The sequence below is a fragment of the Indicator indicator genome, chromosome 29, assembly GCF_027791375.1.
Source record: "Indicator indicator isolate 239-I01 chromosome 29, UM_Iind_1.1, whole genome shotgun sequence".
Lineage (NCBI taxonomy): Eukaryota > Metazoa > Chordata > Aves > Piciformes > Indicatoridae > Indicator > Indicator indicator.
The window spans coordinates 6,054,246-6,079,696 of NC_072038.1; the positions used below are offsets into that span (position 1 = coordinate 6,054,246).

A 25,451-nucleotide genomic window follows, 5' to 3' on the forward strand; every position below is an offset into this window, starting at 1 on the left:
GTTCATACAAAGCCTTCTGCCTGCAACCTAAAAAATATCAACAAGCTATCAAATGCATAAAGATCACTGCAGAAATCTGGCCATATTTCACAAACACCACACCCCACTTGGAATATAATTCACACACATACCAGTTAAACACATGAATGTGAACTTCAGTATCTCCCTCTCATATTCATTCAGTGAAATCCAACTATGCAAATGCCAGTGTCAGCTCAATGCTGGACACCCAAAGTCAATGGCTTCATCTCTCACAGAAGAGATGCAAGAATGGTGCCTCAGGGAATAAAAAGAAATACAACACAGCTTCTTAAAGTTATGCTTAATAAATCACAAATGTGCCTTGAAGTGAACACAAAAGTTTTAGTATAACACTTTTACAATAACAAAACCAGGTATTTGAAGACTGTTAATTTTGCTTGAATTTCCTGGGTTAGACAATAAACTGATCTTCAGGACCAAAAAAACCCCATTCATAGTCTTCCTCTAAGCTCTCGACTGAGGGTGATCCAGCAAAAGCTCTACTACAAACATCTACCGAGTCAGGACCATGCATCGCGGTGAATTTCCTCACCTCTCAACGCTGCACCTGCCTGCCGCAGTGAGACCCATGCACTAACTGGTCTTGCCCTCATCGAGGATCGCTCGGGAAAGGACTCGCAAAGTGCTCCCAAAAACAAAACAAACTTACGGTTTCCTCCTCCCCCAGCGTGGGTAACACCAGACCGGCAGTTAGGGCTCCCCCACTGCAGCCCCCGCCGCGCCCCGACTAGACCGACGGGCCAGCCGCCCCCAGGCTGCGCCACCCATCCCCGGGGCGCATTTATGACCGCGGGGAGCCCACGCAGCCTGTGGGGTTCCCCAACAAACACGTCTTTCCCCAGCACACCCTGCCGGCGAGCTGCGCCCCCTCACAGCCCGTCCCAGCCTAACCGCCCCCCCTCCCCTGTACCTGCCTGCAGCAGCTCACCGACCAGGACACGCTTTGAATGAGACGCCGGAGCAGATCCGCTTCCTGCAGCCCCGCCACCGCCCCAAACCATAGAGCGTGGGCAGAGCGGCCGTGAGGCCGCCGGCGCCACGCCCGCTATAAGAAGGTTCGAAGGCGTCAGCGGCCATTTTGGATAAGGGCAGTGAAGTAGATAAATAAATCTGCCCTGCCTGTACCGCGTTTCCTGGGGCTTTCTATGTGGGTGTAAAAGGAAGAGCCTCACCCAAGATGGTGGTTGCTGCCCACGTTCAAGATGGCGGCTAGGCCTGGGAGACCTGGTTATGGAAGAGTGTCAACATTTCTTTAAGTTCCATGGCTTTAACTGCATTAAAAAAGAGAATGAAATCTTGTGTGTTGGCCAGGGAGAGAGGCAAAACACTGTAGGGTAAGGCTGAGTGTGTGGAAGAGCTTTACTTGACCATATTTAGCAGGAGTTTGCTAGAACCCCTCTAGACCCTTTGCACAATAAGACCTGGCTGGGGTGACTGCTGCTCCAGGCTGAGGGGCAAGGGAAAGCAGCAGGAGCACCTGTCTGTAATGGGGAGTCTCTCCAAGATGATACCTGTGCTTGGCTATAGTTGGAGACCAGTGCACCTCTGGGCTCTTAATGGCAGTGATTACATACCTTGCACTTGGGACAGCAGCTGTCACTGAGTTCCCATGCTGTGTGGTAGCCAATTACTTGCATTAGGGTGAGGTGTGTGATTTCTTAGTGTCACAAAGTTGTCTCAAGATGGCTGCTCAGAAAAGACAAAAGACCTGCTACTGGGACCTTGGTTGTCAGCAGCAACAGCTAAAAGGCATCGCTTCTCTGTAGGGGTGTGTCTCTATTGGTATATCCCCTGTGAATAACTACACACATGGAAACAGACAGCTGATTTTGAAGTCCCCCATTCTTCCAAATGTGACTTGTGAGAGATTATACTGCTGGTAGTTTTGGGGTTTTGCAGTTTTGCCAGTAGTGAATTATATCAGCATAGGAAATTGATACTATTTTTATCACAAGTTTTGTAATAGTATTTTTTTAAGCGTTAGCTTTCAGCATTGATGGCTACAGGGGTTATAGTAATAAAATACGTTTCTCGATAGCTATTATAACTGTGATCAGAGTTATTTTAAAAAATCAATGTCACTGAGATCTGAGGAGGAGGCGCTGCCACTTAGGAAGAACAGTTTGTAATCTTAAAGCCTTAACATTGATGTCATGACTTACTGTGAATTGTATGTCATCTGTTGTTCGAGAAGGAAAGTTTCTAATTCATTTGAAATACTGAGTAACTTTCCTATTGGGGACAGTAGGCTCCACTAACATGGGCTAACAAAATTCATTGTTTCTGGTTTAGTTAAGCATCATTGCCATATGAAAGCTGTTCCTGTTAAATCCATTAGAGCAACTTTCCATGTTATCTTTGGGACAAAATGAGTGAAGCTCAGGCATCTGTGATTTAGCTTGACTTCTTCAATTCCCTTTCTGTAAGTCACTGTATACCTTAATTTCTAAGCGATATTGGATCCTCTCTCAGTTGTACAGGAATGTGGCCCTTCCTGAATTACATACTCAATTTTTGGTTTTTTTCCTAATATGAATCCAGATACTTCAGAGTATTTGCTTAAGGCCATTAACATGGTAGAAGTTAGTTCAGCTGTTCTTGAACATTGTTGTTGGTGAACAGTAGCTAAGATTTAATAGGACAGTGCTTTTCATAACAATCTAGAGTGAAGTCTTGAAAGACAACTTTAAAAAAAAAAGAACTTGGGAGTCTATGGTATAGACTTAACTGACTCTAAATAGTAGAAAATATAAATTGATGTGCCATTTTAGTGTAACTATCCTAGTGGGAAAAAGCTATGAGGAACTGCAAAAATTAATTGGCATGCTTGTGAGTCATGAGGTACCAGATGCTGGATTTAGATGAAAAAATAGGAAGTATCACGTGTTCTTAACCCAAACAAGCAGCTGACTGAATCTTCTGGGAAGAAATTTATATATAAGCAGTTGTCAACCAGCCTTTATAAGCAACCAGTTTCTCTGGAAACCAAGTGTTAAGTCATTCTGAGTGATACAAGACAAAAGATTTCTTGTGTCTAGAGTAGAGTGAAATAAGTAAAAAACCTCATCTGTTCCCTCCACTCAATATAAACCACTCAGCATATCGCTCTGTTTTATTTTCATGTTATTATCTGCAAAAATATTAGCAACTGTATACTTGTCCAGTTCTGCAAATACCACGGTAGGATGACCTGTTATGGCTTAATTTAGTTATTAAATTAGAGAGAAATTATTTCAACTATAGGAAATACCACACACGCACACACAATCAAGTACTTGTCTGAACTGGAATATGGCAAGGATCCTTGTAAGCCTCTGCTATTGATTAAGGATTCTTGATTTCTTTTTTTTCTGCAATCATCTAGGGGTTTTACACCAGCACTTTGAAGTAGCTAAGTGGCATTATGCCTAACAATAAAAAAAGAAAGAAGGAACACATTTTAAAAGCCTGATCCTGGGCTTAAGGAACAGCATGAATTCCAAAACATGTTGCTACAGAAACCAAAAACATTTGCTAGAAGAAAGATTCAGAAATATGTAACTATTTATGGACTCAACAGTATAAAAATAGATTTTGTAAGGCATTGTGTAGTAAACACACTTGTAATCTTTAAGTCGCTGACCTGGAAACAAGAACACAGCTAGAACTGAAGTGGCGTTTGTCTTGCATTAGGTTGTTCACTACCATTTCTGTTCCCTTTTCCTAATTTCAGGTTGTTTTCCTAAATATTATTTTCTAGCTCCCTATTCTCCCCAACCCTGCTTATGGTCTTGAACTTAGCTGTGCAATAAGCATGTGACCTTATTAGCATGCCAGGAGAAAATTCCTCCAGTGTCTGATTTTAAACAGTTGGTTGGAAACAGTCACCAAACCAGTGTTGTTTTGCAGCTGGACTGAATTGGCTGCAAGTCCCTGTTCTGAATGAGATCATCCCATTGAGCTCTGCATGGTGCCCCACTGACCCCTGTGGGAGCAGTGTGTATAAAGCCTGGGGAGTACCAATTTAATGGAATACATGTACACCAGCTGTAACTGAGCTTTATTGCCCAATTCTGAGAGCTGTTGAGTGGCATATGCTGTCAGTGACTTGAGGAGGCATTAACAGCTTGCAGTATCTTGCAGTACTGATGCACAACCTCTATAGCTTCCTCAAGTGGTTTGCAGTGTACTGTTTTCATGGAGAAATGCTTAGTTTTCTATTTCATCCTTGGTGTAAATGCTTTAGGTGCAGGTAGAAATGTTAAATGTATCAGTGGAGGCCAAAGAAATGGAGAAAGGCCATAAAAAGCAAGTAATGCTCTTAAGTGCTACCTATTGTTGACACGGGAAAGCTTTTATATTTTGAGGGTTATTGAAAGTAGCCCTACAGCCTTGCAAAGGTAGGAACTGTTACCTCCCCTGGGGCAGATTAAAACAGGATGGTGCTTTCTCCGGTTGTCAGGCATGGTGCTGATGTAATTGATCTGGTGTTCTGGGGGGAAATGGCATAAATAGCTAATGGAAAGCAGAAATTGCTCTTGGCAATAAAATAAATGGGACATCTAATTCAGTGATTACACAAGTATAATCTTATACCATGCACTGAAACATTGAGTCCTTGCAGACTTGTGGAAGTTTTTTCTTTCTTTTATTTGTTTGTTTCAATTCAATGTAAATTGAAATTATTCAACCCAGGTATTCCTAGGCCAGAAGATGAAGTAGGTGAACTTCAGATGTATACTTAAGATGTCCTCAGTTGTTTCTGCAAATGCTTCAGTTTTCATGTAATTATCAGTTTTCATTGTGAACATAAAGAAATATGGGAGAAAATAACAAAATATCTTAAATAGGATCTGTGCAGAGTTACAGAAATCCCCCAAACTGTCATGTCTTGTGAGAAATCACTATATCAAGTTTGGATAATAAATGAAAGTGTAGTTACCCAAGTGTGAAACAGAAGGATTTTAGCAATGCCTTTAAGTGCAAATCTCAACACGTCCCTAATTTAGATCTTTCATCTGTGCCACTGCTATATTTGTCAGTCCTGCTCTGCCTATTGTATCCTCATGGAATAAAGCTGGGAGATTGGCACAGCTTTTTCGTATGAAAATATTCACCCAGAGGAGCAGGAAATGAAGACAGCTAACGCTACATTTCCAAGCGTAGGAAAAGCAAATGCTGAAGTTGAGCAGGGATTGCTCTAGAGTGATGGTAGCACTTTAAAAACTGCCATAATGTGCTAATGTGAAATGAAGACAGGAGAAGCACCGAAAATTATTACCAAAGCTATTGCAATTTTTACTGCAAGCTAGGACTACTGACATTTTTCCAGTAAAGCAGTATCAAATTATTTTTCTTTAAAAGGGCAGTGATTGAGTGTTTTTATTTGCTTTCATTATAGGCATGCTAAGGAATTCTGATTTCTTTGACCTTCCCCTGCTTACTGCAGAGGGGCTTGGTCTAGAGGACCTTTGGAGGTCCCTTCCAACCCAGACCATTCTATGATTTTGTGATTAATGATTACTCTGTAAATCAACACACACCTCCCCTCCTCCCCCCCCCCCCCATTTTACTTACACTTTGCTCAGGGATTATCTCTAAAACACTAATTAATTTGATTGTCAAATCTGTAACAACGATATCCATAAATCATAGAATTATAGAATTGTTTAGGGTTGGAAAAGACCTTTAATATCATTGAGTCCAATGATCCCTGCCTTCCAATACCTGAAGGGATCCTACACAGGAAGGCTGGAGAGGGACTTTTCATAAGGGTATCTAGCCATAGAACAAGGGGGAATGGTTTTAAGCTAAGGGAGAGTAGGTTTAGACTGGATCTTAGGAAGAAGTTCTTCAGTGCAAGAGTGGTAAGAGACTGGAACAGGCTGCCCAGGGAGGTTGTGGATGCCTCCTCTCTGGGGATGTTCAAGGTCAGATTAGATGAGGCTTTGAGCAGCCAAGTCTAGTTGTGTGGCATCCCTGCCCATGGCAGGGAGGTTGGAGTAGATGACCTCTACGGTCCCTTCCAACCTAGGCCATTCTATGGTTTTCTAACTTTACGTAAAGTTTGGTGCTAACCCATGTCCCTTAGCATTTGTCCCTAAACATTTGCTTCACTGGACTGTGGTGCCTTTTACAGCCAGCTGCGGATTTAGGTCTTTGGGTGACAAAACTTCTGTAGCCACAGCTGAGTCTGGTTCCAAAACGTTATCTGTGGATGGCAGCATTAGACCCTGCTTGTAACAGGATGGGATTTATTCTGGGCACCTGATAAAGGAAAATTACAATTTAGGCAGGAAATTGCATCTTTGATGGAAGTTCTGCGGTTTACTGTCCAAAATGTAATTTTATAGTTTGAAAAGCCTGTACAGCTGTAGGGGTATGGTTACACATGGCTGTTCAAAGGGGTGGAAGTTGAAAGGGGACAAAATGTGGATTGAACCTTTGAGCGTTACACTTGAGTTTTAGAAGGACAACCACTCTGACAAACTTAATGATAATTTGGGGTCTGTGAGGTTGTGGGAGGCTGTTATGTATGGTTGTACCTCTTTGTGATACCTGCCTGGGAACAGCATCAATGGTATTTGCATTGCGTTACAGAAATGGGAGGTCAGAGCATATTGGTTAAATCAAACGGTAATTACGTTGTATGCAGTAACACCCATAGCTTTATTCCACTCAGAAGGGACTGAGAGAAAACAAAAATCAGGGATGGAAACCCCAACCTTATATGATACAGCTGCAGAGCGTGCTTTAAAAAAATCCGCAAAGGGGCTCAAGAAACGTCCCAAGCCTTTTGGAGAAGCCGCACCGAACTGCCCGGTCGCGCGCGTTACTGGGTACTTCAGAGGCAAGCGTAGAGGCCGCCCTAACGCCTAGTAGCCGCCCCGGGGCCGCCCGTTCCCGGGCGCAGGTGCCTAGCGGGTCACATGCGTCCGCTCCCGTTTTCCTGCCCGGTTGGGATTTAACGGCCCCGGAGAGGGAGAGCGGCTCTCGGTTGGCGGCTGAGGGACGCGAGCTCTCAGAGCAGACCCTCCCGCCCGCGGAAACGCGCAGATGCGCGCTGCCGGCGGCGGCTACGTGACGACGCTCAGGTCCACAATGAGCCCCGCCGCGCGGGGGGGCGGGGAGGCGGCGGGCCCAGCCGGGAACCTGCCGGCGACACGGCGGAGGTTGAGGTGCTGCCGGCTCTGCCTGCCTCTGTGGCCAGCCTCGGCGGCTCGCCTCCGCCTGCCGGGGACGCAGCTCAGCGCGGCGGCGAGGTATAGTGTTCCGTTCTTCGTCCTTCCGACCTTTTCGGGTTGTTTGGGGGTTTTGGTTTAGTTGATTTTTTTTTTTTTTCCTCGTGGAGCTTACGAGCTGTAGCTCCCGGCCGCTCGCCTACTCTCCCGACACCTCTGTCTGTGTCGGGGAGGGGGCCGCGCTGAGGGCGAAGGGGTTGTGAGGAGACGAGGCGGCAGAAGATACGGAGGAGAGAACAGCGGCAGTAGAGCTGCCCGCACTGCTGGCGGCAACAGGCCGTGCTGCTGGGCAGCTTCCGTGGGTGCCGAGGGGGCGTTTTCCCCCCGCGGGGGGTCCCGTTCCTGTCGAGTGGTGTTTAGCCAGACGCGCTGCGGGAAGCGCTCGCAGCCCCCTCGCGCCACGTAACGGGCTGGGGCGGTGGCGGCACGCGAGGAAAAGACGCGGCGTTCGCCGCTTCATTGCAGACCGGTGCGTGGCGGAGCACGTGAGGGGCGCGGTGGGGCCGCCCCCGCCCTGGGGGCTGCATTGGCTGCGGACGAGCGGCTCGACCGCTGGGACTTCCCAGCTGGGGCGATAAGAGGGGCAGGAGGCGGGCACAGCAACAAAGGGCGGTAGGGACGGGAAGACTGGCAGCGGCCGGTGTGTGTGCGCGGGAGTTCACCTACCTGCCCCGCTCGGCTCTTGTCTTGCAGCCCCGGCGGCGAGGACCGCTCGGCAGGCGTGCCAAGGCCGGTGTGCGCCGGCTGGATCGCAAATGAAGTGCGAGAACTGCACCAAAAAGGTGAGTGCGGTGGTTCGCCGCCGGGATCGTCTGTGCCTTTCTCAGCTGGGGGCGGTGGTGTCCTGGTTTGCCCGGGGTGGCGTTCGGCTGCCGGCCCCAAGGTCATTGGCTTGTTTGGCAGTCGCGGCGCAGCCCCTCGCCCCTCTCCTCATCCGCGGACTGGAGGCGATGGCGCCTGGAGGGCGGCAGCTCCGTAAAAACCCTGAGCAGCGTTATCGTGGAGACGCGGCTGTTGGCCGTACTCGGGGCCGTCGTGTAGCGCCGTGTACACCGAGGTCGGTGTGGTTGGTGTCATGCTCCCCGTGGGCTTAAAGACCCCTTAGCGCCGTGTTTCTGCTGAGGCTCGGGTGTTCCTGAGGAGTTGCTGTCACCTCAGCAGATGTACTTTGAAAACAAGGGTTTGGGTGTAAAGATGTAGATTTAACTTTGCCAACAACCGTTAAAGAACTAGGTTAGTTTGTAATGAGGCAAACAGATCTCTAAAGATGCCCTTGCTGCGGGGTGAATGTATCTTGCATAATGGATTTATGTTACATTTTGTTTCAGGAATGCAGTAAAAAACAGAAAAATGATGATACCCAAAGCACATCTGTCGATGGATTGAGTTCAGATGATGGTTTTGAAGAGGTAATACTCCTTCTGTAATTGAAGTATTTGTTAATGTTTTTTTCCTTGTGCATATCAAATGAGGTAAGTAGAGAACCTTCAAGTATGAAATATAGCAGTAATCAGCAAACATTGTAAGCAATTTTGAGTACTTTTAGGCATCTCATGAGAATCAAGAATCTTTAAAAAAAGGTGATATAACCCCCTACTTATTATGCAAGCACAAACCAGAAATGAAGTTGTAAAAAAATTCTGTCAAGTGTGAAATGCTTCACATAAGATCTTCAAAGTAGGTAGAGTTTTTAAGGAGAAAAGAGGAATTCTGATAGTATGGGTGTGCAAAATGTCCTCTTAGTCTTTATATTAGTCAAACTTACAGATAACTTGATGTTCTTCAATAGATAACTGGTCCCATAGAAATGGGCATCTAACTGAGGGATTTTTGGGTGTTTTTGGAAGTAGCCTAGTTATGCTGCACCTCTGTCCAAGTACTCCTTCCTACAGATGAGCTGCCAGTAGTATTGTAGCCAGAAGTATGAAACTGAGGGTCTTACAGTGTATGTTCAACATAATTGCAATGTGTTTATCTTGTGAAAAAACAAAGTCATCTTGCTGTTAGAGAGGCATCGGGCTATTGAAGAGGTTTAATAGTTCAACTGAAAGTTTTCTCAGTTGCTTGGTAAGTTGATGGGGAATGTCAGCTCTGAAATGCAATGCAAGTCAAGTTACTAGAACATGGGCTAAATTTAGATCTGTGTTTATGCTTCAACGTTTTGCAGTTTCACAGTAATAATAGGAGCAGAGCCATGAAGAAGGATGGAACAGATTATTTTGATTACTTCCAAATAATCTTGGATGTTACGCAAGTGTTACAGATTGTCTTGTTTTAAACTAAACAATGACAGCATGTTTGTTTTTCAGCTGGATCACTACAGAAACCTTCAAAATTAATTGATCATTATTAAATACTTGTTTGCTTTTTTTTTCTCCCTCCAGAAAAATGAGTTTCATGCATTGGCTAATGCTAAAATACTCCTTAGTGACTGCCTAGCTTGTGACAGTTGTATGACATCAGAAGAAGGAGCCAGAGTTTTCCAACAGAATCAGAAGGAGTTCTTTCATATTCTTAACCTTAATAAGGTAAAGTAATACAAACAGTAACATGGTTTTCTGTGAAGAGGAGGCACTCAGCATGACTAAGCAGCTTGTTTTCCCAAGGCTGATATTGTGAAGATTTGTCAGGATATACTTTTTCTAAAGAGGAAGTGAAAACTTAGGCAAGATCAACAGTAAAGTCGTAAAAATAACTTTGTGCTAGATATTCAAGATCCATGAAACTTAACCTGATTGCTAGGTGAAGACTTCTGCACCTGTAGAAGAAACATTTCTGGAAAATACATCTTCCCCATTACTGTAATAACAGATTCTTCTGTGGTTCAGTGTTTATAAATAATCACACCTTCCTTACTAGGTTGTTGGAGGTTGCTAGAATGTCATAGGTGCTGAACGTCTCTTTCCCTATACCACTGGGAGACCAACCATGTAATTGGTCTAGGAAAGATGGATTTTTCTGAATTATATAACAGAAACATCTCAGGTGATTAGAGATGAGCCACCGAGAGGATCAGAGGAACATCTTGTCCTGCTCTCAGCAGACTTGATAGTTGTTTCGTAGGGGGGTTTAATGATACAGCCCACTGAACCATAGGACACTGAGGAATAGCTCCCAAGAGCAGAAAAGGGAGGGAAAGTAGAGAGCCTCATCCTGTTGTAATTGCATGCCTTGTTTCCTTTTATTCACCAGAAATGTGATACCTCAAAGCACAAAGTGTTGGCAGTGTCTATATGCCCACAGTCATTGCCTTATTTTGCTGCTAAATTCAACCTCTCTGTGAATGATGCAGCCAAGAGACTCTGTGGTTTCCTCAAAAGTCTTGGTAAGTTTGGGTTTGTTACGATGATTGAGCAGAAAGGGGAGATTACTGTAGGTTGTTTGCTTCCTCAGCAGAGTTTTGTTGTGCAGCCATAAAGTGCCATTGCACAATCTAGTTTAGAGTTTGAAATGTGCCACTGTGCGATATTAATGACAGTGCACCAGTTACAGACGTGGATTGGAGCCATTACTCTGTTGATAGTGAAGGTCACAGAATATAGAAGGATGTTACAGAGCTGTCTCTAAAACCTTCACTGCTAAGAAATCGAGGAGGATTTGGTCATGAGCTATTTTGTAACTTGAGAGAGGAGGGAATTCTTACCCTAAATGCCTTCCAGTCCTTTTGACACATCTCTAGGAGAGTCTCTGTTCTTTCTTTTCTTTTTTTTATTCTGTGATCTGAAGTTGCATGAGAATTGTTGTATCTGCCTGTTTCATGTTAAAGCTGTATTTCATGTGCTCTTTACAGTAGATAGACAAAGTTTCTTTAAAAAACATAAACCACTTTGCCTATAGATCTGAGGGGGTTTTAATATACTCGAGGGATGAAATAATAAATCTATAAATTTTTTTTGTATTTTTTTTCATCTCTGTACCTAGTATATTTTCTTCATCTACAAGGAATGCTAAATTCTGCTGGGCCCCAGTTTTCTTAGAACAAGTTAATTATCTGGACTTCACTTGCTGTGGGGACATGCTCAATATTACGTAGGCACACAGGGAGTATGTTGCTAAATAAGCAGACACAAGGTCTCTGCTGTGTTAGTGATATGCTCATGTACCTTTGCAGATAAAACTTCAGCAAGGGAAGATATGCCTCTTAGCTGGATAGATACCATTATCCACCAAAAAAAAAATGTGACTTTAGCATGTCTTGAAAAGAATTTTCAAGATTGATACAGCCCAAGCGTTGTGAAATCCCATTCACTTAAACAAAAGCAAATATGTGCCAAATAGCAAGCTGCTTCTAAGGAAGCAGACAACCATTTGAAGTAGTCCTAGTCAGCATTAGCAAGTTGGTGGCTCTTTTAAATTCACAACATCAAAGATAGATTTTTTTTTTGTTTGTTTGTTTGTTTTGTTTCCCCCCCCCCAGTGCATGGCTTTTATTTTTGACTTTTCCATTAGTGGAAATGTGGAGAGGGGAAAGAATATACCTGTTGGTCCTCCCAAGTGTTTCTGTAGACCAGGAACTTGATTAAAAAGCCTGTGAGGTAGCACACATTCTAGTAATCCATCTTTCCTTTCTGCTTTCTTTCACAGGGGTGCATTACGTATTTGACACCACTATAGCTGCTGATTTCAGTATCCTGGAGAGCCAGAGGGAATTTGTGCAGCGGTATCAGCGGAGGAACCAGGAGGAGCATGCCTTACCAATGTTTGCCTCTGCTTGCCCTGGTAAGAACCAATTTCTCCAACCTTCCTGCACTTTTGCCTAGTCCCATTGAATTACCAAGTAACTGAGATAGTTTCACTTGGGAGCCTTACATAGCTTAGGGCATTTTTGCTTTGCTTTTGGGAGATAACAAATACTGCACACAGTGCAGCTCTACAGCAGTACTGATCATCCTCAGTGCATTTCAAGGCACTGCTAGATGGGGCTGTTTCCATGGGCTGTTGGGAGAGCTGAATTTGTTTCCAACAAGCATCATCAGCTTCCAAAATACAAGTGAGGTGCCACAGCCTTAAATAGTGCTTTTCTTCTGTGTATTCTTCAGTGGAAGTATCTGGGTTATGCTTTAGGAGCTACATATGTGTATTAAGAGGAAAAAGTGGTTTGGGTTTTTTTCCTATTACTGTTATCTTAGTGGTGCCTCCTATCATTAGGAGCAGACATGCTATATGTTGCTTCTTTTTGGTGTGTCTAAAACCAGTGAAGTTGAAACACCCCCATATTACTTAGCTTTCTCTTGTTGTGTGGGGTTTATTTAAAATCCAGAACTTAAGGATTTCTTGTGGAACTTCTTTTGAGATATTTTTCTTTTCGTTTTCATCCAGAAAAAGAACTCAGACCTGCTGCTCTTTTTTGCCAATATTTTTAATTAGTGGAGTAGTTTTCCTTGTCTCTTCTATAAAAGATTGTTTTCAGTTCTAGTTATGCTGTTAGCTATGTGCTGTGGTACAGATGTTAGCAGAAGCATGGATGCTTTCCATTCCTGGGAAACAGAAGCAGAATCCCCCTGTGAACCTGTTCTGAAAGCGTATGGTATTTAATTCCCAATTGACACCAATTGCAGGGGAAAAAAAGGTCATAATCAGTCATCTTGAAGGTTGGTCCATGTGTTTCCTGACTTTAATCATCTGGGTGCATTTTCTGTTCCTCATTCTCCTTCCTCTCTCTGCCCCCAGATTACCATAAATTTGGCCCAGAATAGTTGTTTACTGGGTATGTTTATCACAAAATGGGTTTTACAGAGCTCTGTAGATATGAGGTCAATGTGAACTCAAGTCTAACTGCTTTAATGTTACTTATCTTGGGGTGTAAATTTCCACAGAAATATCACCCTCTGCAGGAGTAGTCTGGTCTACAATCTACCATGAGCAAAAAGAGCATAGATCATATTGTCCCAGAACCTGACAGAGACAATAAAATGCTCTTTTATCTTAGGTGTTCTTACTTTCTCCTGCTGCATTCCTAAAAGAAATTGAGCTCATGTTTTTGGGGGTTTGTTTGCTGTTGAAAGTACACCAGTGTAACTACTGACTGTTCATGTAGTATCTCAGAATTAATCATTTCTCTTTCTTAATTCACCAAACTGATGAGTGGCAACACTTGCTTTGGGAACCAGTCACATCAACAGGGCAGGCTTAGAGCTGAAGGAGGAAGAGTATAGCTACTGAGGGTTCAAATGTATCTTTGTGACCACTAAGATTGTGTTCTGAAGTAAATCTGCAAGAATTGAAAGGTGATTTGTAAGGGTTTCTTGATGTCCTTTGATGGTAATACACCAACAAGTGGTGGAGAATCTGCATGAATTTATGAAGGGTACAGAGGTACGTTGATAGAGAACTGAGTACCTTGGGCTTTCTGTGTGGCTATGGAGTTCAGCCCTGTTGATGAGTAGGCAGAAACAGCCAGTGCAAATGCAAGGGGCAGATAAATGTCTTGTGTTGCTCATGTACTCAGGCTGCTTGTGTGATTAAGCAGTGACTAATGGTCATTGTGGACCTGGAACTGCTAGACACTTGTTCATCCTACTGCAAGGAAGGAAACAAATTAAGAAGCTGCATTGGGATTTAGTGACATTTTCTTACAGTTCAAGTCTACAATTTGTAAAACATTGCAGTTCTAAAAAGTAGCCTGATAGCTGGAGTGCTATGGCAATGAGTAGTCATCAGAGTTGCAGTAAAAGGGAGAAGGACTTTCCAGAAATGCTACTAAAATGCAAGGCAGGATGTTCTTAAAAACCCTTCCTGTTTTGATTGAAGCAGTTTTTGTTCTGACAGCACCTGAGCCTAAAGCATTTAAGAAGTAGGATGTGCATGTCATGCAGAACATGTTAATGTGGCATTGGGACCAAGCACCAAGACATTCAGTCCTTCGTTGTGGGTAACATCTTGGACTTAAAGTCCAAGTTGAAGTTGGACATTAAGCAAAGTTCTTAGTCTCAGGGGTGATTTGTGTATACATAGCTGCTTGTCGCTGAAATGCTGAAGGGGTCTGGTGAAAGGACAAGGACTCTTGAATGAGTCAGAATGTTGAATGCAGAGGGATTTCAGTTGATTACTCTGTGTGGTTGAGTGTGGGGGTGTTTCTAAAGAAGGTGTGGCTAGTCTAGTAAAAGAAGCCATTTTTTTCCCCAGGGTTAATCCATGTGCATCTTGTGATAATGCTTTCATGTGACCCTTCTGTTCCAGGGGAGGCAAGCTGGGTACATGGATACTAAATCTCTGGAAACAGAAGGTCACAATTAAGCAGCTGAACAGAGTGCATTTGTTGTATCTGGTGAGCCAAGGGCTGAGGTCTAGAAAGTCAACTTATTCTTTGTTAGCTGGGGTCCTGTTCTTTTTGCTTTGTTAAATCTCTGCATTAGAAAAGGATATAATGGATCATGGAGTTCACAGGGGCTTCTAGGGTAGAATGATGAGACAGTGAATTATTGATAGCCAACTGTAAAGCAGCGTTAACAACCTTGAGTCCTAGAGTTCCCAAGTTTCCAGCCTCCACAGAGATGTCCTTCCTACTGTGGAGGTGTCTTGGTTTTCAGGAGCTGTTCTGTGCCACTTCTGTGGTTTCCTGTCGTTCCAGGTTGGATCCGGTACGCTGAAAGAGTTCTTACCAATCTTGTGACCTCTCACATTTGCACTGCAAAGTCTCCGCAGCAGATCATGGGCTCCCTGGTGAAGGGCTACTTTGCCAGGCAGAAGGTGAGTAATTCTGATTTTTACCATTATACTCTTCTAAAAAGATGGGCTAGTGGATTTTAATACTGAAATAGAGATCTTAGTATATTATGAAGTGATAAAGTCTTTCTGACCTTTATCCTTTACTTGAATAATGGTGCTCTGCTGCTGTACAAGCGTCCATGACAAGAAGAATGTACAAAGAACCTTGTTTAATGTGTTGCAGTGTGAGCAGTCAACAATCCTTGCTCTCCTAGTGCAACATGGATTTAGATATTTGTGGATAAAACTAAATCCAGGATAGCTAAAGAGGTTCTTGTTAAATGCTGCCTGTGTAGCTCTATAGCACAGCCAAAACAGGAGCAGAGGAAAATAATGTAGAAGTGCCCTGTTATCTGGAATCAATGGAACCATTATGTCCTAGAAACTAACTTTATCTTAACTGTGTATGTTGAAAAAAGCTGTTGTTCTTTATATGTATCATACTTAAATGTAACTGCTTCCATGTTACATGGGAAAGGATTGCTCTCTCCACATACATATGGTAGGATTGATGGACTAGCTGTGGATGAAATGACAGAATGTCAGCTAGGAAACAGAATTTCGAAGTCCTGACTTGCATTCACTTTCCAAAGCAATCAGAAGCTGCAGAAAATGTGGTCTGAAGGAATAAGTAAAAGTTTGAAGACTGACTTTGTTGAGGATGCTTTGTGACTTTGACGGATAACTTCATCTGTATATGGCAGTTACTAATTGCCAAGGATTGATTACTAGTATTACCTACAGAGAGTTTATGGTGCTGGTTTTGCCTTTGTCATCCTTCAAGCTGTCATTTGCTCTTCATGGAGTTCACATGTGCTCTCTTCTGTGTTCCACAGAACTTGTCTCCTGATAAAATTTTCCATGTGGTTGTGGCACCTTGTTATGACAAAAAACTGGAAGCCTTGCGGGAGGATTTTTACACTGCGTTGTATAACTCACAAGAAGTTGATTGTGTGCTGACATCAGGTTAAACTTTCTTTAAACTTCCTATTGACAAAGATCCAAGCAAATCACATTGTTAGAATAGCCTTTCTGCCAGGCTTGGCTTTTGGTCAAGTCTGCTTTAGTTGTAAGGTTTTCTCCTTTAAGTACATGTTTTTGTCTACTAGTAGTGTAGGTACTCTGTAAGGAGGGCAAAGTGAAAAAGTACTTTTTGCTTCTAAGCTGCTTTTCATTTGAAAACAAAATTCAGGTATTTGTCAACCTCTTGAGAAAGGCAAGAGTTACAAAAGTCATTGTTTTGTGGTCATTATTTAATGTCCGCTGGGTTTATTCATAACTTTCCAAGTAGCTTTTTGGGGTGGCTTTTGCCTTTTAGGCTTAGTGTCCAAACTATGTATCCTCCTTTTTCCCCTACAGTATATAAACATCTTCCAAACTTAACCTAACAAAAAGGCTAAGGATAGCATTATGCAAAGTTGGGAGCAAGCTAGGTCCTTTTCTTCAGGGCTGGAAGCGTCAGGCTTCTTAGTTGCTGGAAGGAACTGACTCTACTAAGCACTTGTAAGCACCACAAGTGTTGGAATTTTCATCTCTTGAACAGAGGCACAGCATTGTGCATTTTGCTTTGTGTTGAAAGTAAAATGTCATGTTTTCCTACAGGTGAAATTGCCCAAATAATGGAGCAGAAAAATGTGTCTATGAAAGATGTGACTGAAGTAGCTGTAGATAGTTTGTAAGTAGTTCTGTTGTGGATTGCTTCCTTATTTTGGTAACAAATGAGAACCCCTTTGAGCATATTCAGCATAAATGTCAAATTTCTCTGAAGTATATTCTGGGGTTTCTTCTCAAAGGGAAAAAACCTTCATCAAAGCCTGAGTATACTAAAACCTCACCCTTGATGTAGGGGTTAAAAACCCCTACATCAGATGTTCATTGTTATTTATAAAAGTTATGAAGCAGATACGAACCTGTACATACTAAGTACAGAGCAGATAAGTTAAACTAATAAACCCTATCAAGTGACTACTTTAAAGTCTATGGGGTTTGAAGATCTATGTAGCTGCTTACATATACTTTAATGCAGTAATATTAAATTAACTAGATCAAGGTCACAGCTTGCTTAGTATGTCTGACTGCTTCAGGGTGTTGACATCACTCAGAGCTCTGCTGTTCCTGAGCTTGTATAAAGCTGAACAGCCTCATCTGCCCTGCTCCACTGCTTGGCCTCACACAAAGATGCTGAGATGCAATCATGGCATTGCCCATCTGTTCCGTGTTTCCCTCTCATTCAGAGCAGCAGCATCTTGACAGTAAATTTGTACTTCCTCTAATCTCTTCATTTGTATTGATAGAAGTAGCATCCTTGCAGGAAATGGTGATATTTGGGGATTTTTTGATAAAGAAGACAGCAGTTATTTTTTCAGGATTCAAGTGAAACATGTTTTAGAAGAAAGCATTGAAGAGTTTTTGTTTACTGACTGACTGGTTCAGGAAGCAGCTTGCATGTTTTAAATCTCAGGCTTAGTTACAGAGGCTGGTCTTGCTGCTTACTGATCTTTGGTCAAGCGTGACAGATGTTCCTTGGTGTCTTTCCAAAGTGGTGCTAGTGGAGCAATAAATGTGCTTTCTTGCACAAAGCAGAAAGCTCTGGAAATTTTTTAAAATCCTTTTCACTTGCACTTAGTATTCTGCTTTGGACCTTTGTCTAGACTGGAGCCATTAAGTTGATAATGTAGGAACCTTTTCAGAAATGTAGCTCCTATGATAACTTCTACCAGAGCTTGTCACACAGAATGAGAATTACATAAAATTCTTACAATGACAGAGATGGTCATTGATTTTTGGAATCAGCCTGTCCAGTGAAAGAACAAGTTCTTATGCAGAATATTCCTGTTCTGTGGGATAAGTTTTTGTTGGAAAATAGTGTTAATTTTTAAAAGGATTAATCTGATAATGCTGGCATATTTTGGTTTTTATGGTCTTAAAAGTAATTTTTTTGCAGAGAAATTTGTATGACTTGAACTCCAGTTCTTAAACCAAGTCCCAGCACAGCAGCCATTTGTGGTAAATTGCATGGTGTTAAAGTCATATGGACGAAGTAACTCCTCTTTGAGTTCTAAACTCACTGTAATGAACTGAAGGCCTGAAGTTCTGCAGTTGATCCTTCCTTCTGTTGTTTTCTAAGGTTTGACGAAATAAAGGAGGGAGATGTAGTAAGGCATGAAGGGAAAAGATCTGATGGTTACCTGGAGCACATTTTTAAACATGCTGCAAAGGAGCTTTTTGGCATGGATGTCAAGGAAATTACCTACAAAGCATTGAAGTAAGTTAGAAGTTTGTGTCTTTTTATGTAGGATGGGCTAGTTGGAATATTTTCAGCTGTCAGGGACCTACAGTCATCACCTCATCCCAACTGCCTGACAACTTCATGGCTGACCGAAAGTTAAAGCATCTTACTTAAGGACATTGTCCAAATGCCTCTTAAACACAAAGGCAGGCATGAGGCACCAACCACCTCTCTAGGAAGCCTCTTCCAGCGTTTGACCATCCCCTCAGTAAAGAAAAGCTTCCTTGTGTGCAGTCTGAACCTCTCCTGGTTATTGGTGCTACAGTGAGCCCTAATGCAGTTATTGCTAACCTAGCTCTTGCACTGATGGAGGCAGTTACCTGGCATCAATGTGTACATTTGTTCTGCAAAGTGGCTCCTGCTAGCTTGAATTTTATTAATACCTTTCTTACCCTTACACATTTAATGTAATTCTATTCTGAAAAGTCATCCCCAACTTCTGCTTAAGTTGGTTTAGAAACTGGAATAGTTCCCTTGAATCTCACCTCTGTACTTGTTCTGTTCTTTTTAGGGCATCTGAATTCAAGCTGACACAGTTGGGTTATCCTTTTGCTAGTGCAGGATCTAAAATGTTCTCTGTGTTTCTTTACAGGAACAAGGACTTCCAAGAGGTTACCCTGGAAAAGGATGGTGAGACAGTGCTACGTTTTGCAGCAGCTTATGGCTTCAGAAATATCCAAAATCTGGTTCTGAAGTTGAAAAAAGGAAAGTTTTTATACCATTTTGTTGAGGTCCTTGCTTGCCCAGGAGGTAAGACCCACAATTGTTCTACATGTGTCTTGAATCTCAAAGGAGAGTTGCCTTACAGGCAGGCACTTAATTTCATTCCCTCTTGGTTCTCTTCTTACTAATCAAAAATGCTTATTGCTTAATGAATGGTCCAGAAACCATTTGCAAGGTTGGCTCAGGAATTGATTTGGTTATCTAAAATTAACCACAGTGTTATTTGTTCTGACCTATAAATGACAGCACGGCTTTTAGGGTTATTTCAGAGCTCAGGGGAACTACTCTAAAATGGTGCTTGTCAAGGGCAAGAAAAGACATGGAACATAATTAAGATCATACAACCATGGAGAAGGGAGATCATTGATACGGAAACCTCATTTACATGAGGATGGTTTTGATATTGGAGTCACTTTAAATACAAATGCTAACAGCATGGGGGGGTAGTTTACAGAAAGAGACAACTTTTTACTATAGGTAAGTATGAAAAAAGAATTCCAGGTTAACAAACTTTGTTCGTACCAAATCTCCATCATCCTTGCAGGTGTTTTTAATTGCTTTGTTGTTTGTTTTCCCCTAAGGGTGCCTAAATGGAAAAGGTCAGGCACAAACTGAAGATGGAAAACCAGATAAAGCACTGCTTAGCCAGATGGAGGAAGTGTATGCTGCAATACCTGTTAGACTTCCAGAAACCAACCTCCACGTTCAAAAGATGTACCAGGACTGGCTGGAAGGCATGGACTCTAAGAAGGCCCAGGAAACTTTGCACACCCAGTACAGTGGAGTAAATCAAACAGCAAGCAATTTGGATATCAAATGGTAATAAATCAAACTTGGAAAAGATTTGCTTGGGGTTAGTTACAGATTCAGCACTGGAAACACTCTATGCAATCGCAGCTGCTATGCACTAGCTGAGCGTGTGAGTGAGGCGCTTCCGGATTGTGGGTGGTCAGTTGTGAGCAGCTGTGGCTTTGACAAGCAGAAAGAGAAGTCTCCCTCCAAAAGCCCTGGTTCTACCATATTATTTAACTTCCTGTGTGGTTGATCTCCTGCATCTTGTGGATTTCTTCATTCAAAAAATCATCTTGCAAGGTACATGAGCAGTTTCTGCCAGGGCAGAAGAGTTCCCTTCATAAAGTGAGCTCCCCCAAGAAGGGGAGGTTGTTGACTCTTCCTCCTAGGTGTGCAATCCCTTTCTTCGTGGGAAAAGTCATCGTGAATTGCAGTACTGTTGCAGTTGTGAATTAACTTGGGATTCATTTGCCTTCAGAGGGTCAAGTGTGTACATGGAGAAGTGTAATGAATTTATGTATACCTTCTATCCATGTTTTAACAAACTATCCCATTCCAAACTGATTTTATGTTCTGTAGGGAACAGGATGCTTCATATAAACTAAACTTGGGAAACAGAATGGTTATAATGCAGTCAGTCATTTAAAGTAGTTCCAGATAGGTTGGTTGGTACACAAAGAGCATTTTCTTTCTTTGTAAGTTTTCTTAGAAACCTGCAGCTAGGAAGGGTGTTGCTCCTTTACTCTGCTAGCTTCTTCAGGAGAATGACATGTACGTGAGCACTGCAACTTTCTAGATAAGCTGAGCCAGCCCTACAGCACTTTCATTCATTCATGTTTTGGTATACACAGTAGCATATTGGTCTTTCCTTTATCTGGTAAAAATCACTTCAGGGAGTGCCTCTGAAAAAACTACTTAGCAATGCTTGTGAGTGAGCTCCTCAAAGTCATTATACACTGGCATCGTTAATTTTGGTGCACATATTTTCTTCAGTATGCTGTGGACGTTTCATTTAACAGGCATCTTAAAGTGTTATTTACATGCAGACTTTCTGCAACCCCGTGAATTGTCAGAGGGTTATTTGAGAATGTGATGTACAAAATAAAACTGATTGCCAGGCTTCTTCAGGTTGTCCAATTAACATCAAATTTGTTCACAATTAATGGCTGCTTAACACTAGCAAGGATTCAACTTTACTTTTCCAGTCTGGAAGTGTGGATGGGCTTTTTTAATTGCTTCAGGCAGTTTGAATGAGTCTTGCAAATTTCTTTATTACAACTGCTTGTATGAGTAAGAGCTAAAACTGCAAAAACCTGTGTGTTTAAACCTGTGCATTTAACTTGAACACAGGGGATAGGATAAAGGTATTAGTGAAGTGAACATGCAAGTTCTTGCATTGGCTAAACAGAGGCTTAAAAGGAGAGAGACAGACTTAAGTGTGCTACCCTGGTGACAAGAGAGTTCTCATGATATGAAGCTGTTAACAGAATCACAGCTTTCAATTAGACCTCCACTTAAATAAAACGTTTCATTTTGAGGGATGTTTTCTTTCCAGTGCAAATGAATTTGATTACTGTGCTATCTCAATGCACACAGTGAGATTATACCCGTAAATTAGCCTTGGTAAGTTGTTCCTTGTCCTAATAAAAACGTTATACTTACGTGGTGCAATATCAGAACACCTACAGAAATCTACCTCTGTACAGGAAGGGAGTCCAGAGCTGGTGGAAGATCTTTGTACAGCTCAAGCTGTATTAAATGTCTGCTAAGGAAAGGTGGTGGTGTTTGTGAGCAGATCACCTAGAGAAGTAACATCTGACTCCTTTGGTCTGATTATCTATCAAGATTTCCTTCAAAAACTTCCAGCAGAATTGCCCTGTAATGAAGTGGTCTTGTTCTGTTTGTACAGGCATATGTTTCTATGTATATATGGTTTATAGCTTGATGGCATGTTTAAATTATATCACTTCAGTTCTTTGTACAGTATGCTTATTTTTTTTAATGTGTGTATAGTAGGCAAAATGGTATGAAAAGATTGGGGTTTTTCTCATGAAAGCTTCACTGACATACCCAAGAGCTGCCTTGCTGTTCGGAAAGGATGCCCTTGGACTGTTTGTATGACTTGACAAACACTCCCTTTGCAGGAGGCACTGCTCTACCTGTTCTCTTGCCATGATGCTTGCCTGCTGCACCAAAGAGCCTCACTTCCCCTGCTGCTGGGAGACAGTGGCAGTGGGCCAGCAGATGAAATCAATCTGCAATGTACTGTGCTGTGCTCCTCCGAACAGGGGACATTGGTGGCTTGGTGCATAAAATAAACTATTCCAGTTGAATCCATTTCTTCCATCTGCTCAAGTGTTTTAACCTATTGAGATAGTAGCAGTGTAAAAACTGAGTAGGTATTTGTCTGCCATAGTGTCCTTTTTAACAAGGAGCAAGGCATGGAAGTGGGCAGCTTTTAGTGGCTAGGTGGAATGTATGTCTAATAACTAGTAACTTACAGTGACTGATACTTGTCCTTTTTTTGTCAGCTTTTGTTTTACAAGCCTTTTTGCAGTAAACCTGATTTTAAGGGTTTTTTTAAAACCCTTTTCTTGAAAGTGCCAGTTTAAAAGAACATAGAGGGGGGGGAAAAGAAGTCTTTTCCCTTAACTGCAATAGATCTTTCCTCCTCCATCTTCTTTCACTGAAATTTTAACATATGCCAGAAAAACTTGTCCCAACTTCATATATAGTGAAATACTTGCCTAATATTTGATTCTGGCTTCTAACTCTAGAGCTGGGAAGACTGTCATTGCTGACAATGTGTTTCTAGCCCCACTTCTGAAACCACAGCGTTATTTAGTCCCTTGATAAGTTGTTGGCAACTAAGAATTTTCATTGCTACTGCCTTCACAGCAATGGGAAGAGTTCCTGGTGTGGTCACAGCCACAGTGCTTTACTTCTCAGTTGAATGTTGTGCTGAGACGATCTTGTCTCTAGGTGATTTTTAGAAAATACTAAATTGGAGGGATTGTGGGAAAGTAACTGGAAACGTTAAATTAATTGGGAAATTGTCTTGGGATATTACTGATTTGAGCAGATCAAGTGATTGATACCTTGGGTTATAGTACTTCACTCTGAGACTGCTACAAGAGATGCTCACTAAAAACTCTGCTCTGCCATCTCCAGTGAGCTTGCCTGAGCCACAGCAGCCTGTGTTTGTCCACTGCAGGTAATGAACAGGGACAGACATGGGCTGTGTTTGTCCACTGCAGGTAATGAACAGGGACAGACATGGGCTGTGCTCTCCCATAGGCTAAAGGATCTAGCTGTGTGAAGCAGGCTCAGCTGGGATTATGTCTGGATAATGTTCAGTTACTTAAATTTTGGTGCTTTGTATTCGAATGGAGCATGACCATGAGTTGTCCTAAATAAATCTTGATACTGAATTATGTGCTGGGTCTGTCTCATTCTGTAGAAAAGCTTAACTCTTAACATACATGCTTGTTTGGTGAATTTACAACCAAGTGTTCAGGCTATGAGCAATTACCATATCAGCTGTTGATGAGTACCCTGGATTACAGTTACACTGCAAACTGATAAGTGGACGGAGTACACTGCAGGACAGCAGTAGGAAATGGTAATTTGCCCTCTGTAATACTAGAAGAATATATCGAATTGTGCCAAGCCAGACAAGTGTCTAGTGGTTTTAAAGCTCTCTTACCTAGGAAGAAAGATGTTGCTGGATGAAGCCAATCTATGGGTTTAAGTAGTTAGGTTGCCGGTAACTAAACAGTTACTTGAAACACTGCTGCCCAAGGAACAGTAGAGGTTTGTTTGTATACACAGCTGGGGAAGGGATGAAAACCCAAATGCAGAAGAGGGAGATACTTTTTCAATAATGGCTTGTGCGAAAACATCTTTACCAAATTCAATAAACCATTCCATATACTCCCTTGGACAGTTAGGACCTTAACCTCCACAAACTATTAACTGCACCTGATGGTGCTTTTTTCAAGGGTCAGTATCGAGTGGTTATCGGGCCAGAGGAAAAGGAACCGATCTCCAGTCTGGCCCACAACAGGGATGTTCCTCTTGAGAAAGAGCAGCAGGGGCCCCCAGATGCTAATGTGGCCTGAGCTACCCTTGAGCTGAAAACTAAAGAATGAGGATTTGTGTCAGCAAATAGAGGAAACGCCCATCTGAAACGGTGCACAGTTCACTCCCTGAGGTGACACCCACTCAGCAATTATTGCATTTCTGTCCTTAGCTTCCAAGGGAATAGCTGGGTTCAGCTGAAAAATGTCCAAATGCTGCACCAGTTATTTGCTGAAAATTAGATTTCCCTCAGGGTGAATTACTTTTTCTCCAAAACCCCCTTCAGACCAGTGGTAAAATACAATGAAAGACCCGATTAAATTGTAGTAAGTACTATTTAAAGTCTTATTTAATCATCTGTCAAATGTATATTCGAAAGTATATTGTTACATTGCAAAATTTAAATGCATATTGGTCGTTCCCCTTAAAAAGTCCAACAACAGCCTTGATGGAGCTGAGGTCAAACATCCTCTGGGCCTGCAGCTGCTCGGGTATCGGCCCGTTCGCTCGGCGCTGTGACACGGCCGATTGCTTTCCCCTGCCACTCTATGCGGCGTCCGTTAACTCGGTTCTTCTCCAGGTAGGGTAGAGCACACCAGAGGCTGCCCCTGCCCGCAGCGGCATCGAGCGGGAAGCGGGCAGCGATCGCTTGGGATAACGCAAAAGCGACGCCGTGTGGCAGGTTCTACCGAGATTTGAACTCGGATCGCTGGATTCAAAGTCCAGAGTGCTAACCATTACACCATAGAACCAGGTGGTGGCAGTCGTTTCCGCGAGGCCGGGGAATAAACCCACGGCCACCTAAGTTCCCAGCACTTGCTTGCTTCCGCGTCCTGGCTGACCGCGCAGGGCCCGTTGCAAATGACACCCTTTGCTTATTCTTCCTCTCCGTGATATTCGTTGTCTCGTGGTAATACGGCTGCAAAGACGCCACGCCAGGAAGCAAAGCGAAACATCAGAAGGGTATCTTCTCTCAGCAGCCTGCACAGACCGCCTACGACTTTCTAAAGCGTCAGTTTGCAACGCGGTTCCACACAGTTTGGTCACAGCAAAATGAATTACGTTTCACTCTCCTAAGGCACGTCTGAAAACTTCCAGATAATTCGTGTGAGACGTGTACTGACCTACCGCAATAAATTGTAATAAACACGGGAAAAACGAATCAGGAAGACCTGATGACTTGTTTCTCTTTCCAAACACACTTCTCAAGTCTCACTACACGTCGCTGCTTAAAGGAATACCAAAAGCCCACGCAAAATACCACTTTTATCTTCAAGTGGTTTTAAGCCACGAGCTCGACCAGCAAAGTAGTCTGCCGCGGGCAAAAGTGCTAGGTTCCACCGAGATTTGAACTCGGATCGCTGGATTCAGAGTCCAGAGTGCTAACCATTACACCATGGAACCGCCGAGACGCCCTTTCCCAGCCACTGCTCTTCAGGGGATCTCAAAAGCGACAAGAACAAAACTACGCCACAGCAGCTTGTTTCTCTTCCCTGTAGGCTGCATTTATTCATTCCGTGTGAGAACCCCACAGTTCATTTGCAGCGGCGTTTAGTATGCAATGGGGTGTTTAACCATAATTAAAGACATGGACCTGT

At 42.8% G+C, this 25,451-nt stretch overlaps 1 protein-coding gene and 2 non-coding genes across 3 annotated transcripts; 1 reads left to right on the plus strand and 2 right to left on the minus strand.

Annotated features, from left to right (window-relative positions):
• Positions 1-8,016: 8,016 nt before the first annotated feature.
• Positions 8,017-23,010, plus strand: NARF (nuclear prelamin A recognition factor). Its single transcript, XM_054393686.1, has 11 exons — positions 8,017-8,044; positions 8,591-8,671; positions 9,647-9,790; positions 10,455-10,587; positions 11,847-11,981; positions 14,833-14,951; positions 15,806-15,935; positions 16,572-16,644; positions 18,097-18,234; positions 18,851-19,008; positions 19,563-23,010. The coding sequence occupies exons 1-11, from the start codon at positions 8,018-8,020 to the stop codon at positions 19,802-19,804; spliced, it is 1,380 nt and encodes a 459-aa protein (XP_054249661.1). The 5' UTR covers position 8,017; the 3' UTR covers positions 19,805-23,010.
• Positions 23,011-24,533: 1,523 nt separating this feature from the next.
• Positions 24,534-24,605, minus strand: TRNAQ-UUG (transfer RNA glutamine (anticodon UUG)). The gene has a single exon. It is a non-coding gene; the product is annotated as a tRNA-Gln (tRNA).
• A 580-nt stretch (positions 24,606-25,185) lies between these two features.
• Positions 25,186-25,257, minus strand: TRNAQ-CUG (transfer RNA glutamine (anticodon CUG)). Its single transcript has one exon. It is a non-coding gene; the product is annotated as a tRNA-Gln (tRNA).
• Between the last annotated feature and the right edge of the window lie 194 nt (positions 25,258-25,451).

Bases quoted from the DNA above. Each gene is read 5' to 3' on its own strand.
- NARF (XM_054393686.1), top strand. From the start codon at position 8,018: ATGAAGTGCGAGAACTGCACCAAAAAG. The intron at 8,045-8,590 runs GTGAGTGCGGTG...ATTTTGTTTCAG, and splicing joins GCGAGAACTGCACCAAAAAG to GAATGCAGTAAAAAACAGAA. The intron at 14,952-15,805 runs GTGAGTAATTCT...TGTGTTCCACAG, and splicing joins GCTACTTTGCCAGGCAGAAG to AACTTGTCTCCTGATAAAAT.